General features: G+C 41.0%; 1 protein-coding gene across 1 annotated transcript in view; it reads left to right on the top strand.

Annotated features, from left to right (window-relative positions):
* The window catches only part of arhgap20 (Rho GTPase activating protein 20), an 87,107-nt gene that overhangs the window by 23,285 nt on the left and 47,843 nt on the right, over positions 1-15,979 (top strand). The window contains exons 3-5 of the mRNA XM_078403209.1: positions 8,351-8,521; positions 14,110-14,259; positions 15,922-15,963. Coding sequence (XP_078259335.1) covers positions 8,351-8,521; positions 14,110-14,259; positions 15,922-15,963 — 363 coding nt within the window. The remainder of the gene's footprint in view (positions 1-8,350; positions 8,522-14,109; positions 14,260-15,921; positions 15,964-15,979) is intronic.

Here is a 15,979-nt window from a genome sequence, read left to right on the forward strand (position 1 = left end):
AGAATCCACTGTTTTTGATTTACATCAATTTACAGATTGATATGGTTGGATTTATGAATATAAGCCACAAATGAGAATTTACTGAAAACAATAATAAAAAAACATAAGTAATGCCATACATAATGTCATACATTGTTATGGTGAATTCAAAATGGAATTAATGGAATTTTGTTCAGTGCAGTCCCGAACGTACCTTGTATAACCTTTCAATTATGTTTTATTAGAAATTTGTAATAAAGCCAATTGGGAAATTGGTAAACTTTCCCTTTCATGGTGTCATGAATATCAAGATTATTTTTAAAACACAATTCATCTTGTTTTTCTTACTGGGTTTAAACTATTTGTGATAACAGTTTTAACCTTTTAAGCTTGGTTTATGCATAAAGCAATATCCATGGTTTTTGTTTATCAAAAGTGACTTAATTCTTTTTCACTCTCTAAATGATCTCTCCCTGTCCAAGACTTGCAATATTTGTTTGTCTGCTAAGCTGGTCAGTTTAGTAATATTTATAAGAAAAATGCTTAATGTGTTTCTTGCAGATCTCACTGTCTACATATTTCTCCAGTTTATTTGATTAACTAATCGCTGAATATAATCTGAATGAAAATAATATTTGCTTTGAATTCTCATGCTTAATTACATTAAAATTTTATTAACTTTTAGCTTCTATATTATTTTGAAAGAATATAAACAGTAAATAATATAACATCTAGATTATTTTAAAAGAATACAGACAATAAATGGAGCAAGATAATAACATAGGTTAGAAAAAGTGTAGTAAATTACTGCCTCACCTGCAAGGATTATTTGGATTCTTTGGTGGCAGGAAAGAATAAAATAAACAAGGGCGGGTGATGTAGGCACAAGGAATTGTAGATGCTGGATTGCAAAAAAAAGACATGAAGTGCTGGAGTAACTCAGGAGGTCAGACAGCATATCTGGAGGATATATTTAGGCAACTTCATGTTTAGACTGATTGTCGTAGGGGGAAGAAACCTGGCAGAGAGGTGGGGGTGGGCAAAGCCTGGCAAGTGATAGGTGGATACAGGTGAGGGGGCTAGATTGCAGCTGGGTGGACAAATGCCAGAGATGAATAGACAAAAGACTGTGAGATAAGATAATGAGAGAAAAGGCTTGAAATGTGAAGCCAGAGTTGAAGGTGGAAGGAGGGAAGGGGAAAGGGGAGCAGGATAGTGAGAGAAATAGGTGGGCATCCAGGTGGGTCACAGGGAATAGAGGAGGGGGGAAAGGTGGGGAGGTGTTGTTTAGTTATCTGAAGTTGAAGAATTCAGTTTTCATATCATTGGGTTGTAAGCTAACTAAATGGGATATGAGGTGCTGTTCTTCAAGTTTGCATGTGGCCTCACTTGGGAAATGGAGGAGGCAGGATGGGATCGTTAACATCGGAATGGGAAAGGGGTTAAAATAGTTTAGCAACTGAGTAGGTCTTGGCGGACAATGCGAGTATGCGACAAACCAGTCTCCTAGTCTACTCTTGGTCTCACCAATATAAAGGAGGTCACATCTGGAGCACCAAATGTAGTCGATGGGGTTGGAGGAGGTGCATGTGAACCTCTGTCTCACTTGAGAGGGCTGCTAGAATCCCTAGATGGATGTGAGGGAGGAGGTGTAGGGGTAGGTAATGTATCTCCTACAGTTGGGTGGAGAATGATTAGTAGAGATGGAAGAACAAATCAGAGAATTACAGATAGAACTTTGAGAAATTGAACTAGTCACTTTTTTAAAAGATGCCGATTTAGAATGAGGAAAGGAGCTGTTCAATTTTTTCTATTCCTCATTCTCTATTTCTCATTAGTATTGGTTTATTATTGTCACGTGTACTTAGATTTAATGAAAAACATTGTTATTATGTCAAATCATACCATACATGAGTACAATCAAGCCATACACAGGAATAATGGGTAATGCAAAGTGAAACATAACTAGAGTGCAGAATGTAATGTTACAACATTACAGTGTTATAGCTACAGAAAAAGTGAAGATAAAAAGAAAAAGTGCAAGGACTGCACGGAGGTAGGTTGGGAGATCAGGACTACACCCTTGGCCTATGAAAATCTGACAAGGGGAAGAAGTAACAACAGGGAGAAGCTGTTTTGGAGTTTGGTGGTGCATACTTGTAAACTTTTGTATCTTCTGCCCAATGGGAGAAGGGAATAGAGGGAATGACTGGGTTTAGGGAGTCCTTAATTATGTTGGCTGCTTTGCCAAGGCAGTGTGAAGTGTAGATCAAGTCGATGGGAGGTAGAGGCTAGTTTGTGTGATGGGCTGGGCCCGTTAGGATGCTTTCTATGATACATCTGTAGAAACTGGTAAAAGTGTTGGAAACATACTGAATTTCCATGGTCTTCTAAGGAAGTACAGGTGTTGGTGTCCCTTCTTTACCATAACATTAATGTGGTTGGCCAAATTGTTCGTGATATTTAAGAATAGTAATTCAAAGCTCTCCCTTCTGCCTCTGCCAACTAAATACAGATGCAGGTCCTCACCAGATTACAACAGTCTTCCTTTCCTGAGAACCGACCAGTTGTCCACAGAATAGTTGTGGAGAATAACGTTATATTTAGTGTTTTGTTTTATGGTATAATTTGCTGTTTTGGAAACGCCAGGTATAAATGTTCTCTTTACCTAGTTAGTGTAAACTGGAAACACAAGAAAATTTGTTTCAGCATATTAAAAGCAAATATCATTAATTATAATGGTTAGATCAAAATAAATATATACGACCTTTTATTCAATAGTTTCACGGGATCAATACAAACTGGAGTTGATTCTGTAATATAAATATTAGTCATTCCTTAACTTTTCAGTGCTGTTAAATGAATTTGCTGCATATTTCACTGCATTACTAATTAACTTCATGTGAAGCATTTAATAAATCTCACAAATGAATAACATTCTTCCACAGTTCTCCTGGGTTTACAGTTTAATTCAGACAAATGACAGTTAACTCTCTGTAAACGCAGACCAATATTTGTTCTACAAAGATAAAACGACGTTGTATAAACATTTAGGTTTAAGGTACAGGAATCATTTGATGCTAGTAATTCAACATGATGTTTAGTAATGGGAGTGAGGAAATGTAGAAGGTTGCTGGCACAACTCCAATAGGAGGTTTAATGTTTACCTTTCTGTTGAAATATTTCTAATTTAATGACAGCTAAATTCCATTAGATCTTAGCTGCTTTAAAAATGTCTGATTTTGCTAACCACTATGCAAAGGTAAAGTAATTCATCTTAATCACTCACATTAAGTGATCATTGCTTAAATTTACAATCATATTCATAAAAACAATTCTTGTTTAGCAAAATGCAAGGTCTAGGATCTTTGAATTTACCTCCTGCAGAATTAATATTGAGGGTCAAAAGGTTCAAGAGGTTTTGCAGTACACGTGTTACTGTGATTTCAATTTCACTTCTCTTGGCTGCTTTGAATATTATTTCTTGAAGTGACCTAATGTGTGTAAAATAAACTTTCCTCTTAAGGTGACTATTAAGTTAAAAATATGTTCCACCACCACTGCAGTTCTTGCTCTGTTAGTATGATGGAGTCATCGAGTGTGGAAACAGGCCCTTCGGCCCAACTTGCCTACATCAACCAACATGTCCTATCTACACTAGTCCCACTTGCCTGTGTTTGCCCCATATCCCTCTAAACCTGTCCTATGTATATACCTGTCTAATTGCATCTTAAACATTGCGATAGTCCCTGCCTCAACAACCTCCTCAAGCAGCTGACTCCATACACACACCAGACTTTAGACCGGAAACAGGCCTTTTCGGCCCTCCAAGTCCGTGCTGCCCAGCGATCCCCGTACATTAACACTATCCTACACCCACTAGGGACAATTTTTACATTTACCCAGCCAATTAACCTACATACCTGTACGTCTTTGGAGTCTATCTTGTGACTGCCCTAATGATTTCCACAAATCATAATGGACAAGGAAAGACTCACTGATGGACAAGGAAAGACTCACTGCTGAGTTTTGCTGCCACGGGGAACTGCAGATGCTGGAATCTTACGTGGGACACAAAGTACTGGAGTAATTCAGTGGGTTAGACAACATCTCTGGAAAACGTGGATAGGCAATGTTTCAGGTTGAGACCCTTCTTCAGACTTCTTGTGGTAGGGCGAGAGAAAGCGGGAAAAGAGGTGGTGGCGAGACACAGCCTGCAAGTGATAGGTGAACATAGGTAAGGGGCATTGATTGACAGATGGATTGACACAGACTCGAGATGGAAAGGAGACAAAAAGAGAGGTACAAGGAGACAAAAGGGTGTCAGATAACTTGTTTATTTATGTTTTTCATTGCTCTCACCAAGTGTAGGTCTCTTTTGGGCTGAAGCTTCACAACTTGTGAATGTGATGAAGATAGACACAAAATGCTGGAGTAACTTAGCGAGTAGGCAGCATCTCTGGAGAAAAAGGATGGGTGCCATTTTGGGTTGGGACCCTTCTTCAGACAGGTCTCAGGTTCAGACGGTCTGAAGAAGGGTCCCAACCTGAAACGTCACCTATCCTCTTTCTCCAAAGATGCTGCCTGACCCACTGAGTTACCCCAGCACTTTGTGTCTATCTTTGGTATATACCAGCATCTGCAGTTCCTATCTACACACTTTGTGAATGTGATGGTTCAATTCTGAAGAAATTTTCAGTCGTACTGAAGCATCTTGAGAAATCAGCCATTTGCATTCAACACGGTCACTCCCTCTGCCCAGGGCCGTCTTTACAGCATTATGGGCCCCGGGCAAAGCAGTGTACTGGGGCCCCTACGACAACTGCTCACAGGAATAAAAATGTAAATGGTCGATAAAATTAAACATATATTTATTTTATTGGCACTTCCAACAAAATCGGTGTTGAAACCGTTTCCATGCTGTAAAGACGGCCCTGCCCACCCCCCTTTCCCTACCAGCCCCCCCCCCCCCCCCCGTCGTGCCGGTGAAAAGCACTTACCGAAAAGCACTTAGCGATGGACTTGGGGTACTACATTGTTGCGAAAAGCACTTACAGATCGCTGTGAGAAGCACTTAGGGATGGAAAAGCAAAGCACTTAGTGAGCTAATTGTTGCGAAACAGATCGCTGTGAGAAGCACTTAGGGATGGAAAATGTTGTGAAAAAAACACTTAGGGACCGAAAATGTTGCGAAAAAAGCACTTATTGAACCTACATTTTTAAAGTAGTATTTATTTATTGCAAGTCACTTAACATACACAGATCAGCATGGGGCCCCTATGCTCGAGGGGCCCCGGGCAAGTTCCCATCAGGCCCATGCGTTAAGACGGCCCTGCCTCTGCCAATCATATAGATTTAGTATTCCAGAGGGTCAGCTTCAGGCTGCATTAAACTACACTTGTTCTGTTTCAATTGGACATTAAGCTTAGCAACCTGCTGCTTTCTAATTTTGCCTCTGTCTTGACAAGGAAAACATTCTGATTAAATAAACATTTGAGATCCGCTTCAGTCAATGATTGAAAAATCCATGGGGTGGATTTTATTACATATGGTTGCTTGGTGTGAACATCCAAACTGGGCAATCCTGACTCTCTGAGCCCAGATTGTGCTATGCATGGGCAAGAGCCTTGGAATGCTGCGTGGAGTGAGAGCTCTATGTGGTCCAGGGTGAGCCCGCGTGTAAACTGGAGGAACAGCACCTCATATTCCACTTGGGTAGCTTACAACCTAACGATATGAACATTGTATTCTCCAACCTTACCTCTACTAACCACCCACCCTCCCCTTGCTCTCCGACTGCCACTGTCCCTGCTCTAGAGTGCCTCTTTCTCTATTTCCCTCATTGTAGTTTACTGACTTGCTGCTCTCTCAAATGGCAGTGACCAATCTCAATGCCAGTGAATAAGCTGCAGGTTTCTTTGAGTTGGTACCAGAACAGACGAAAACCCATAAGCAGAATATACTTCAGTAACTGTCAACTAAGCAGCACTATTTGGTGTTGAGTACATCCCACATGCTATAAACAGTAAACACAAACATTTATGGGTCAGGAATGGTGTTAATTGCAAAGCAAACTAATGTTAATCCTGTAAAGTGTTTCAGTTGTGGTTTAACACCATTTTAGTAGCATCAGTGTCTTATGATATTCTTGCATTTCCCATCCAGTTAAAAATAATCTTACTATTAGCACTGAATTAGGACAACCATTTCCACCTGGAGCTGTAATCAGTGGCCCAAATTATTACCTATTTTTAGTCACAAAACTGTGGTCGGCAAGTGGCCTCCTTCATGTATAATAATAGATAAATGTGACTGTTAAAGTGAAGAAGCATTGAGCTCTTTTGGTCAAATATGAAATTATTATGAATTGGAGTTATAGAGAGCCGTAGAGTCGCACAGCATGGAAACAGGCCCTTTGTCCCACCTTTTCCATCCTGACCATCTAATCTAGTCCCATTTGGCCCATATCTCTCTAAACTTTCCTATCCATGTACCTGTCCAAATGTCTTTTAAATGTATTTATTGCATCAGCCCTCTGGTTCCATGTACCCATCACGATGACATTATGTCACTAAACCTAAACCTAAATGCTGAGTATTAAATGTTTTCCTTATAAAAGAACCATGCAGCTTTGCTGTAGGCTGAAATAAATATATAAAGCTGCCTGATCCTGCAGATCCCTTCAAAGGTCAGTACCCGTGATGGACTGGGCAGTGTTCACCATTTTTTGCAATCATCTTCGTTCCTAGATGTCCCTGGACTTTGTTCCTGCATTTTATACTTTGCCCTGGGTAAAGAGTGCAGGAAGTAAACATTAAGTTGTGCTGCATCTTGGACGTTGATGACAAACAAATTACAGTTAAACACAGGTTGAGAGGAGATGTCCATATGTGACAAACACATTTTCTGTAGTAAAAAGATTGCAGATTCCTCCTCTTATATTGTAATTTCCTGTAAAGCCAAGACCATTCTTGTGACACTGAGGTGTAATATTTCCCTTGTCATTGCTGTCATTTGTTGGTTTGTGCATTTCTCTGCCCCAGTATGACTCCGCCAGACCACATTACCCCTCCATTCAACTGTGCAACGAAAATGAGTGGGTAAAGTGTATGATAAGGAAATGGGCTGTGCTAGTTTTGATGCCAATGCTAGTTTTGATGCTTTGCCACCTAAATATTGATGCATTCTTAAGTCCCATCAATCCCCAATTAGAGGCAGCTCAGCGCAAGATGTTTTTCCAGCAACATTAAAATTAAACTGATCCCAGAAACCGCTGCCTTCTCAACTGCCGATTCGGTGAGGAGGAAACCGATTCCACTTTTTACTGCTTTGATTTCTGTGCAAACTGGAAGCCTTGCCATTAATTCTGGCTATTGTTTGCTGAAGTGGAATCCTCATGCAAAATCTCTCTGCCGGCTTACTGAGCGCCAACCGCAGGCTTCACTGTGTAAAGGAAAGGAGTGGTTCTTGGTCAACTCTGATTCCAGGAAAGCCATCAGATTTTGTCATGTTATCATATTCTTCAGGCCTTCATGTCCTATTTACCCATCTATACTAATCCCATTTACCAGGAGCTTAACCCGTGGTCTTTATCTTAGTGATATCTCCCTATCTCCCATTATAAATCGTCGTGGCTATCCCTCGAGGTCGAGGATGATGGTCTACGTTCATGTCAGAACGAAGACGACTGTGTGTGTGTTTGTTTAACGTGTACTTGATGTTGCACTCCAAGAAGCATATGGTCCTTCACAAATCTATCAACTAATTCCAATGGCAAGCGAACCAAGATGATTGGAGCTGATAGATTTGTTGCAGCCTTCATCCGCCTTCACAGCCGTTGAGTTCGAGATAACTTTGTCCGCCTGGGCGTTGAAGTCTTGTACGTTGGATCGTTCTTAGTCTGGACCCTCATCCTCGACCTTACCGCCATGGGTGGCCCTACCAGAAGCTAGTGCTTCCGACGGCATCGCTCTCGGAATCATGGGGGCACGCAAGCCTCTTCACCACAACAAGGTGATCGATCCGAAGAGACTATATAAATATAAAGCTACATGCAGAGATATATCAGGGCAGTTTTCTCAGCACCTGAAGGTATGTCCACCCGTTGTAGAATGATTAAAATCAGGGATGGGCGAAAAGCCAGGATTAGAAGAGTGATGTCTGTACCAGGTTTGCTAAGAAAATTGAACATCGCCGTAACTATTGTACCTAAGATCTTCCTGTTTAAATAATGGTAGCAACATGCATTATGTAATAATTAATCATTTTCAAGATATTGGTAAATCAATTACTTTGCTGGATGATTATATTAAAATTGACTTTTGTTCCTTGATTTTTCCTCACCATGTTTCCATTCTTCTTTATTTTGCAGAGAAAGCTGCCAGTCTCCTGTAAGTCCAGAGCTCTGCCCTCTTGTTCAGTCCATTACAGGACCGCACAGAACATTCCTTATGGAAGGACATGTGCAGCTCAAGACTGGTCTCCAAACCCAAGACCGCCATCTCTTCCTGTTCAATGATGTATTAGTCATAGCGAAATCAAAGTAAGGAAAGAACATCATCATTTCTGTTTATGAACTTGGTTCTACCAAGGGCATTGCCACAGACATTATGGTTGGAAAGAGTAGGGGAGTAGAGGAGGTCATAGGATTCTTGTAATCTTCCTTTTGAGGAAGTAAACATAATTAGTTTAGCATTGTGTCCTAGGAATTCTCAGTGCTAAATTACTGTAGCTACTTAATTGGGAATAGTTAGATTCATAGCGTCATATAGCACGGAAACAGGCCCTCTGGCTTAACTCGTCCATGCCAACTAAGATGCCACATCTGTGCTAGTCCCATTTACCTGCACTTGGCCCTATCCCGTTAAACCTTTTCTATCAATGTACTTGGCCAAATGTCCTTTAAATGTTGTAGTACTACATCCTCTGGTAGTTCCTTCCATATACCCACCATCCTCTGAGCAGAAGAGTTGCCCCTCAGGTTCCTATCAAATCTTGCCCCTCTCACCTCAAACCTATATCCTCTGATTCTTGATTTGTCCTACAGTTAAAAGACCCTGCATTCACCATATCTATTCCCCACATGATTTTACAGCTCTATAAGATCACCCCTCAGCCTCATGCGCTCCAAGGAATAAAGTCCTAGCGTACCCAATTTTTCCCTATAGCCCAGGCCCTTGAGTCGTGGCAACATCCTCATAAATCTCTGCACTCTTCGAAGCTTTATAACATCCTTTCGCGGGATGACCGAAACTCACAGAAAACAGTACAGCAAATGTGGCTTCACCAATGTCTTGTAGAACTGGAACATAATGTACCATCTTCTCTGTACTCAATTCCCTGACTGACAAAGGGCAATGTACCAAAAGTCTTCTTTACTACCCTATCTCTCTGATACCACTTTCATGGAACTATGTACGTGTACTTCTAGATCTCTCTGCTAAACAACACTTTTCAGGGCCCTACCTTTCACTGTGAAGGTCCTGCCATGGTTTGACTTCCCAAATTGTAACACCTTGCACTTATTTGCATTTTACTCCTTAATGGAGGTATACAATTAGCCTGGGTCTTGAAGCTGAAGAGGAGAAAATAATCAAGTTCCTGGTATTGATTGCTTTTGTATGAACCATCCAGGAAATTCTATGTGTGTGGACATGGGGATTAAGATCAGGATCAGTTATTTGCGTGAACGGAGTGCCATTGCTCTGCACTCTCACATCAAAAATAGCCATTGAGGTGTGGTATTATGGAACTGATGTCCATGGACCAGTGCTCACCATGGGAGAAGAATTCATGATGAGCCATTTTCTCCTGGACCCAGCTGCAGTTATGGAATAATGACCACCTTGCGGTACTGCCTGTGGAGTTGTGCCCGGCATGAACTGCTTTCTTGTTGCGCTCACCGTGACCTGTTGCGAATGAGCAGACCTCAACCATAACCTGCCCATAACTTGACGCTACACGCACCATGATCTGCTGCCTGTGGAGCTGTGCCCATCTGAAACTACTACCTTGCGAGCAGATGCTACTCAAGTGCTCATCATGAGCTGTTCCTGTGGGATTAAGTTGTTTCCAGCAAGATGTACTGCCATGGAGCAGTGTCCATCCCATACTCTGTCCATGGACCTGTGCTCACCATAAACTGCATCCATAGAGCAGTGCCCACCCTGTGCTGTATCTGTGGGGCTGTGCCCACCATAAGTTAGTCCATGGAGCTGTGCCCATTTTGTGCTCTGTCCATGGGGCTATGTCTAGCATGAGTTACTGTCCACTGAGCAGTGCTCATCCAGTGCTCTGCCAATGGGGCAGTGCCTACCAAGAGTTACTGTCCATGGAAGAATTCCCATCCTTTGCTTTATCTGTGGAGTTGTGCCCATGAGTCACTGCCCATTGAACTGTATCCATGTCACTGTCCACGGAGCAGTGTCCACCATGAGTTACTGTGCAAGGAAGAGTTCACATCCCATGCTTTATCTGTGGAGCTGTGCTCATGAGTTACTGTCCATGGAGCAATGCCTGTACCGTGCTTTACCTGTGGAACTGTGCCCAGCATGACCTGCCACCTTCATGGAAGAGGTTTTAAGCCAAGCCAGGATTTTAAAGAGTACTTGAGGTAAAGTGAGGGTGATTTATAGTTACTCATTTCTGGAATAAACAGCTAGGTAAGCATACGCATGAGGAGCTAATGCAATGATTAAAGTGGGTAACAAAATATAAATTAAAGAATTAAGGATCAGATTTAGAAGTCCATAAATGTTTTGTAAGGTCAATGAAAAAACCTGTGTAAACATCTGCAGAGCAAAAACAACACTTTCTGTAGAACATTGGACATCTCATTTGCACGGTGGCACAGCAGTAGAGCTTCTGCCTTTCAGCGCCAGAGACCCGGGTTCGATCCTGACTATGGGTGATTGTTTGTACGGAGTTTGTACGTTCAGACCATGACCTTCGTGGGTTTTCTCTGAGATCTTCAGTTTCCTCCCACACTCCAAAGATGTACAGGTTTGTAGGTTAATTGGCTTGGTGTAAATGTAAAATTGTTTCTAGTGTGTGTAGGGTAGTGTCAATTTATGAGGGGATCGCTAGTCGGTACAAGAATAAAGATCGAAAGGTTGGTTTACACCAAAGACACACAAAATGCTGGAGTAATTCAGCGGATCAGGCAGCATTTTGTGTCGAGACTCTTCTTTAGATTTTAGTGCCTTGTGCTCAAGGATACCCAGGTCTCTTTAATATCAGTATTTCTTAATCTCTCACCATGTAAAGAAACCTCAAATTTTGAAATAAAAAGCATAAAATATGAGCCTCGATTATCATTCTCCCTGTTTTTTTGGGTCATTTCACTATGTAGTACACAAACTGACCTTTTGTTCCTTTTTCAGTCAACAGAATGTTTAGCACACATTACAGCATGTCCTACGTACGCATTGAAGCAATTCATATACAAATCATGCTGGATAGTGTAAAAAATGTAAACCTAATGGCCAGGAAAATATTTTGTAGCTTGAGTCAGTTTATACATGATTTCAAAGCCATAAAGATTTATTCAAACAAGTTTGTTTATATGATGGAATACTGAAGGCAAATTCTTTATTCGTGCAAACAAACCAAACAAGTCATTCCCCGTACCGTTATACTTTGCTTCTAGGTTACTTTTCTCAATTCAAGAAGAGAGATTTTTGATAAAAACAAAATCAAAACACTACAGGTGCTGGAAATCTGAACAAATCCAGAATTGATCAGCTGGCCGGGCAGGGTTATCGGAGAGAAACAGACTTTGAGTTCAAATGTCTTTCATCAGAACTCTAGACAACATCGCCGATGACTAAAGATACAAGTGACTGCAGGTGTATCAAAACACAAAGTGCTGGAGGAACTCAGCGGATCAGGCAGCATCTAGGGAGGGAATGGACAGACTATGTTCAGGTTGGAATCTGACTTATCGTCCGAAGAAGGGTCTCGACTCGAAACGTCATCTGTTCATTCCCTCCACAAATGTTACCTGACCCGCTGTGTTCCTCAAGCACATTGTGTTTGTATTATTTATGACTAGTTACCCTTCCTAGGCCTACACAGTTGAGAGCCTATTCCCCACAGTTGAGAGACTTCAATAAATACACATTTATGCGTGTGGCCACGGTTGACAGTAGACCTAACAATTCTCGGAGTGCAACCTGTCTTGTCACGCTATGTTCACAAGCTTATAGGCAGGGTCATTAAATCACAATCCAAGTGTGAACCCTGATTCTGTGTTTGCCTCTGCCCTCTCCTCAGAATTGCTGTGATTCCCCTCCAGCATTACCATGGCAAAGGTCAGTTAGCAGAGCCCATTCTAAGGATCCTTCAACAGCACATTTTAACTACAGAAAGGCTGGACTTGAAACCAAGTGCTCTGCCCAGTTGCAGTGTTTTCTAGAGATTTGACTAAAGTTATGGTGAACAAAAGAATGTCCACTGGAACTAACACATGTTCCAAGATATTGAGATCAAACTGCAAAGTATGTTCCCATATTGCTGATTCTGTGGGAGTGAATAGAAACATTTTTTTTGTTCTGTGGCTCACCTGAATTCCTGGATGAAGGTTACTCTATTTACTATTTACCATTTATAGACGACTGCACACAACCACAACTAGATAAGACAGAGTAAATGGGACAAGTTGTTCCCATCAGCTGACAGTTCACGGAATAAGTAGCACAGATTTAAAGTTTATAATGGACATTTGAGCAAAACCTTTCTTTACTTTGATAGTAATGATCTGGAAGGTTGGTAAAAACAAAGTCAATCAGGGTGTTCAAAAAAGGTTTAGTTGCAAACAATTTCATCACAGAGCAAATGGGTCTCATGGGATTGCTGTACCAGCAGCAATGGGCCAAAGAGTCTCATGTCTGCTGTAGTGATTGAATATTTCCATGATAACTCATAAACTACTTTGATTGGGAACTCTCTTTAAAAAGTGCAAGAATTTCTGATGCAGTTTAAATTTTATTGATTCTCATAATATTGTGTTTGCTTCCTTATTATTTTCTTATTAAAATTATTTACTTCACATTTTCTTGTCTAAAATAGTGCCATTAAAATGATAATGTCAAGCAGAACCTAAGGACCATGACCCACTCGATTGTTCCAGTTCTGTTGGTTACAGATTTGCAAAATGTCAAAAATAACTTGTTTTCCGCATTAAACTCTAAACACTGGGATAAGAACAGTGCAGCATAGGAACAGGCCAAGTTAAACTAATCTCTCTTGCCTGCAAGTGATCCATATCTCACTATTCCCTGACTATCTATGTGCCTATCTAACATGCTACTATTGTATCTGCCTTCACTGGCAGCGAGTTTCAGGCATCCTCTACTCTGTGCAAAAAACTTTCCGTGCATGTTTCCTTTAAACCTTTCCCCTCTCACCTTCCACCCAGGGTAAAAGGTTCTGATGATCTACCCTGTATATGCCTCATAATTTTATAAACTTCTCTCAGCTCCCCTCAACCTCTGACGTAGAGAAAACAATCCACATTTATGCAACATGTCCTTACAGCTAATACCCTGTAATCCAGGTAGCTTTCTGATAAACCTCTGCTCCAGTTTTAAAGCCTCATCATCCTAATATAATGTTGAATTCATTCTTAAGGTAAAAGGCTGGTTCTCTCTTTCAATTATTTCATTTTAATTAAGCACAAGGAATTGCAAAAAATAATCGGAGTAAGCTGAATGGCCATGTAAAAAAAGCTAAGAACTGGCATAAAACAAAGTCATACCGAAATGATGGGAGGAATAGGGAGGGACATGTTAAGACTCAACTCATGGTGATGGGCAGTGTACAAAACATGTGCAACATGCTATGTACAAAAAGCATGTTAAATGGATGAATGGACACAGGGAACTGCAGGTACTGGCTTACAAAACTAACACATAGTGCTGGAGTACCTCCGCGGCATCTCCAGAGGACATGGGTAGGTGATGTTTCGGGTCAGGACATATCTTCGGACATCCCAACCCGAAACATAGCCTATCCACATCCTCCAGAGATGCTGCCTGACCCGCTGAGTTACTACACCATTTTGTGTTTTCTTTAATGGATGAGTGATTGGCAGAAGGCTCTAGAATACCAATGTATTGTTTACATTTACAGATCGCCATCTCATTTCAAGCTGAAAAAACGCGTGAAAGTCAGTGAGGTTTGGACGGCATCCTACATGGATGGAGTGTGTGAAGGAAGTACAAAGGCAGAACGATCCTTTGTAACGGGCTGGCCCACCACAAATTGTGTGGCCACTTTCAGGTATGGACATACTGCAGAGGCTCAAGCTGTTGGAAATCAAGTTAATGAACTTTCATTAAATTGGTTAAACGTAATTGTGTTTGTGCAGCTCACTTCTTAAGGGCCTGTCCCATTTTAGGCGATTTTAAGGCGACTGGCAGTGACTAGGCTGTCGCCGACAGTTCGCCGGGTGTCGCGGGCATGATCGTGAGGAGTGTTCCAAGAATCGTAGTGGATCTCAGCGCGTCGCTGAGAAGTCATCTGGAGTGAAATTTTTCGGCGACAGCTGGCTTGTCGCCAGGTATCGTTGCTTATTGCGGGCGCTGTTGTCTGCTGTCCCCAGGTTTGCTAGGTTCTCTTAGATGCATTTAGAATGCATTCAGTCTGAAGATGGGTCTCGACCCGAAATGTCGCCCATTCCTTCTCTCCTGAGCTGCTGCCTGACCTGCTGAGTTACTCCAGCATTTTGTGATTAAAATAAGTAAAGTCATTTCAAAATACCATAAAATGCTTGTGTTTAACCAATTTATGTACCGTGCGGACATTTGACAGGTAGATTGGAGACGACAGTTTGACGGTCAGGTAAGCGTGGAGATTTCACGATGTTTATGGCCATCAGCCATTACATTTAAAGTGGGCTCGCAACCCAGATATGAAACCCAGAAACCAGATATGCATCTCCCGTACATTTTCAAAGAATGCCCACACACTTTTCACAAAAATCCACTTAATCACTTGCTTATTATTATTATTTTTTTAATACAGCTATTAGTAAACTGGAAGTAAATCCAGTAAGTCCATACCTGTTACAGTGATGCTTGGTTTTTAAGTAACCCACACAAGATGTTATAGTTCAAAACTCTCAAGTACTTACCGACGTCAGTGATTTCAGCGAAAATTAGGATGCCGGAGAAGCATTGACAGCGTGGGAATTTCGCTATGTTTCCGAAGACGCTGTAATCTCGACCTGACTCGGCATTGTCGTGGTCATTGTCGTCGGGTAAAAGAAAAGTTCAGCGATCTGCTACGACTTTGACAGTCGCCGGCAGTCACCTTAAAATCGCCTAAAGTGGGATAGGCCCTTTAGGCTTACTGGGTTTACAGCTTTGTGTGTGCTGAAAGCTAATCTCAGCCCATGTTCAAAGTGAGAGTTCAAGTTCTGTAAAGTATGCCACCTGCAGGTGGTATTTTAATTGAAGTCAACATAAGTATAATCTAGATATAGAATTGATAAACATATTATTAAACCAACTTCAAATTAATAGTCAGACATAACAATCAAGCCATATTTTAAAATGACCCAAAAGTACCAGCTATGATTGCTATATTTCAACAATTGAAAGCAAATTATCTTCAATATTACAGAGCATATGTGAAATTCGTATTGGACAGCAGCAAAGACCAATCTGAATCAATTCTTGATATATTGCCAAATATTCATCCAAATTAACTGCTGATATTATTATACAGTTGTTAGCAATTAATCAAAAATGTCCTAAAGGGAGCAAAAATGCATGAAATCTATTTCTGCCTACATTTAATTTAAACAAGAAAACTGCACTTCATGATATCCTTGTATGGCATTAACCTGTCAGACATTAATTTAAGATCTCAAACACAAATATCTATGTGGTAACTTTCTGATTCTCTTTATGAAATTAATTGATTACATTTTTGTTTCAGTTCTACTGAACAGATGGAGAAATGGCTCTCATGTCTCCAAAGGTACAAAATGCTGCAG

The sequence above is a fragment of the Rhinoraja longicauda genome, chromosome 7 (assembly GCF_053455715.1).
Source record: "Rhinoraja longicauda isolate Sanriku21f chromosome 7, sRhiLon1.1, whole genome shotgun sequence".
Classification (NCBI taxonomy): Eukaryota; Metazoa; Chordata; class Chondrichthyes; order Rajiformes; family Arhynchobatidae; genus Rhinoraja; species Rhinoraja longicauda.